Source organism: Ptiloglossa arizonensis, chromosome 2 (genome assembly GCF_051014685.1).
Source record: "Ptiloglossa arizonensis isolate GNS036 chromosome 2, iyPtiAriz1_principal, whole genome shotgun sequence".
Lineage (NCBI taxonomy): Eukaryota > Metazoa > Arthropoda > Insecta > Hymenoptera > Colletidae > Ptiloglossa > Ptiloglossa arizonensis.
The window spans coordinates 20,433,757-20,438,045 of NC_135049.1; the positions used below are offsets into that span (position 1 = coordinate 20,433,757).

Here is a 4,289-nt window from a genome sequence, read left to right on the forward strand (position 1 = left end):
GTACCGAATGGTCCTGTTCCGTTGTTCCTCGAACACGACCTGTCCATCCATTCCCCTCGTAACTCCGCCAATACGAATTTTACCGAACTAATCCGAGCGGAAGAGCGCCAATTTCAAAACTGTTTTACAAACCTTTCAAAATCCTCTTAATTCAAATTATATTGCATATAGTGGACTGTTAAAGAGACTTTCTAATGCAACTATCATTGTTCTTGTTTTACATTATTCACAAATTTCTTTAATATTGTAATCAGTCATCTCACAATATTACCTGTTCCAATATAAGTTTACCTTATTCGTTTCAAACGTACGAAGTCCTCACTGTTAATGTGAGAATAAATTTTGTTTCTGAAATTTATTGGATTTTTATTAATATATATGGTAAGAGCGAAATATTAAGGATATTGGTAATGGGACATTCAATAATTACATTTTATTATTCATAAAACAAGATTACGCTTTATTAACCAATACAAAAATTAATGGTTAATTTCCATCGTTCCATGTCCACCCATAATGCATTTTTAAGATCTCTGAAATAATGATCTATAAACATAAATATTAACAACCAGTAATTTGATAAGAAACCAAATAAGTTTTACGAATATAAGTAGTTATTAATTTTCTTATTTGAAATATAAGGTTAAATTTATTAATCACCGCGCAAGTCTCGGTCCAATTCCGCGATTCTGTAACTATCTGCAATGCATTTTGGGATACACGAAAAATTTATAATTACATTGTGTTTTCACCACTAACGCATAAATTCTTCAAATAATATCGTAAATAACGTAATAATTATAAACGTAAGTAACACGTGGTGAACTTTGCGCGCGACTTGAATGGTCTCTGTCATGACGTGTATGTCATCACCATAGCAAGTTCCGTTACACGTCCAACATGGCGAAATGCGAATAATTGACCTTTGTTTTGTTATGACATTTCTGACAAAGTACAATCTCGGAATGCAAAATAATCAAATTGCACAAATATGAGCAGTAACACATTCGTATAAATGATCCGATTTACGTATGAAATTCTATCAATGTTACAAAGTAAATGCTGACGCATCAGCAGATAGTATAACTCGTGACATTGACTACAGTAGTCAATTCGGCAATTTTATAATTTATCACTCGTATCACTAATAGTTGTAGCATGAGAAAAACATCATATAATGGTGATATTACTTCAATTCAAATTATAATCCATAAGGATTTGCCATCATGTATATTGATGTAAACGACAATGGCACTAAATCACAAAATGGCGACTCTTTGACGACTGTAGAATCACTTTTTAAAGCTTCACGTTTTTAATAAGAGTCACTTAGGAAATAGAGATTCAATCACAAAAACAATAGCTTTCAAATTTGAGGAAACAACATCGCATAATCTCCAGGAAGCAGGTTACGTTAAGATAAAAGAGCGTACTGAATACTTGACATTAACAACCATTTTTGCGTTGATGACGTAATGAAATACGAAAGTCAAAAAAGAAACTAGATATTGAGAATTCGATGGCGCGCAAGTTAGTATCCTTCCGGCCGCCATAAAATTTATCGCGTTCTCAGTAGTGATTGGTCTACGTTTGTCGAATCTTTCCTACGAACCAATCGTTTGAAAACCAATATTGATGAGTCATTATGTTTAGGATTTTCCGCTGCTATTGTGCAACAGTAGTTTCATCCCTCTTTTTCTATTCTCTACATGATAATGAATGAATGAAACATTCATGCGAATATATTATATACTATTGGAGAAAGAACACACATAGCTGATAGTAATTTACTCTAATACTACTTTTATTAAAAATGGTATAACATTTGTATTTAGATTTACACATATTTTATTTATCTTCATTGTTTTGTTTTACATTTAAGAAAGTTATTTAATTGTACATAAAAATAAATTAAAGAAATGCAAATTAAATCACATCTAAAAAACACATATAATCAACTTATTTAAATTATTCCCCAAACTTCTTCAAAAGTAGTACACAATTTAGTACATGTTAATGCATCAGATAATGGATAATTACTGATATAGTATCTTTGGAATGATTCGGTTTTACCTACAATTTGGAATAATATAACAGAAATAAGTTTGATTGGATGGTAAACTTAGATAATTTGGATCCATATAATTGTTCAAAACTTACTTGTCCATATGACATTGCACCTACCACAATGGTAATTGGTTTATCAAAAGGAACTAATTCTCATGGCTTCTGTACTGTATTTTCATTAAACGATATTGTAATTTTCCAACAACTAATTGGTAAATGACTTGCAATTGGATTTTGAATCATTTTTAACAGTTTCATTGGTCCATTAAATGCACAGACACTGAATCTGTCTGTGTTAATGTATCAACTTGTTAATGTAACAATTGCACTGTAAAAGACAAGAATTATGAATATAAATTTTTAAGAGAACTGTTTGGTGATAAACGATATATAAATTATTTAATTTCTTATTCAATATCATTGTCCCTTTTGTTGTACCATTTTTTCTTACCAATAAGGTCCACAAAACGTTTAATGTTTTTGGTATTTAAGTTTGTGGGTTTACTTCTATCGATACATTTTTGTCAGTGTGGATATATACTTATAAAAGTCCAGCTCTGTTTAACGGGTTATCCAAAAACATTAATAAACATTGATGAATAATATCTAGTCTGCATGTACTAGGTTTGTACAATAATTCAAAAGCATTTCCAACCTAATAAAATACAAATATATACAAAAAATTAAAGATTATAATTATATATTAATATATTGATATATTTATCAAATTTATAGTGACACGAAAGATTTAATTTTCCATTGAGAAACGAATGAATTTATTGAATTATTAAAGTGTGCGTAAAATAATAAAAGAAAGAAAAATAAAACTGTAGGTAGCACAAAGTATAACAAATAGAAGTCTATTTTCAAAATTAATAATGAAACATAACCATACTTTAATGGATTCCAAGTGTTTTCTCTAGAATAATAATCAGACGCTTCTTCTGATTTTTTACATGAGCTATACTTGAAGATGCTTCGGATGTGGGTCGTACTCAAAATCAACTTTCTCGTTACGATTTTTACATTTTTGGCCCATACTCTACGTTTTTAAATTTGAACATTTAAATGTGTGTGTGCGTGCGTGCGCGCGCGCGTGTGTGTAGAAACACACACCTCACTTGGTCGCACATGGTGGTAGATTTCACAACATAGCGCTACACAGATCAGACGTACTCGTATCTAAAACGATCTGAAATACCGATCTTCGTTTAAAAAAATTATTCCAGGATTATTCCATATGTTTAATCGTTATAATTTACACGATACGCGTAAAAATTGCCGTTTTTTACTTAAAAGAGACAAAATTTAGTAAATTACTTTCTCCAGACAAAAAATTCATATTCAAAGGCAAAAGTGAACCAATAATCGATACTAGCTACCTTTAACAATGTGTGATCTATATCACAGACAACTTCCTTCGCAAACAAAGAATATTTCACTAAAATGATATTTCCAGTCATTATATAGGTACACAAAGATAATACTAATAATTATTTCTATTGTTGTTCGATGACGATTATAATTACGTTAAATAAGAATTGAGATATTGCAAAATCGGTAAAGGCCGAGGTTTTCAATGAATGTTTATTTTAAAGCACGATTGTAACTACCGTTTACGTATGTTCCGAATGTTATTATTAAAATACGCATTACTTCATGTAATATAAATCATTAATCCCGGTAAAGTATAGTTACTGATATGTTTCTTAAGTATGTAGTATGCTCATTCGTTGTATGCTCGATCGTTCATATAATGTTATTGTTAATTACGGGACTTTTAGATCTATTTGATTAAAGATAATGTTTGTTAAAAAAGAATGTTATAATTAAATGTAACTTATTTTTGATAGTTCTGCAATTCTTTCGAAAAACTTTTAAATTGTTATTAGTCAAAGCTTTATTTTATTATTGTAATATATAGTATGTAATTGTAATACTTATAGTATGAAGTTTTAGTACGTACATCATCCAAGTGGCGACATCTGTGGCTAGTGACCAAGTTCGTCGACAAATGATTCCTACTTGCAACGCTAGATGGCGAAACAAGGACTATTTTCAGATTTTTGTAGCTTTAAATCGTTTCTTAATATAAGTAAACAGGTAATTGGAGTACTCGAGATTCTAATGATGAATCAATTCATACTATAGGATCACTAGCCACTGATAAATTGCACAAATTATCATTAATTCCTATTCAATTTTAGGAGACTATTTTATGA

The 4,289-nt window shown here is 30.1% G+C and overlaps 1 protein-coding gene across 1 annotated transcript; it reads right to left on the reverse strand.

The window, feature by feature from the left end:
- Nucleotides 1–1,836: 1,836 nt before the first annotated feature.
- LOC143143211 (ribosomal RNA small subunit methyltransferase NEP1) lies at nucleotides 1,837–4,071 on the reverse strand. The gene is given in 8 exon segments (XM_076304225.1): nucleotides 1,837–2,046; nucleotides 2,049–2,073; nucleotides 2,161–2,357; nucleotides 2,506–2,722; nucleotides 2,963–2,981; nucleotides 2,983–3,032; nucleotides 3,035–3,259; nucleotides 4,034–4,071. Coding segments are annotated over 7 exon segments (663 nt in total). The 5' UTR covers nucleotides 3,107–3,259; nucleotides 4,034–4,071; the 3' UTR covers nucleotides 1,837–1,963.
- Nucleotides 4,072–4,289: the final 218 nt, after the last annotated feature.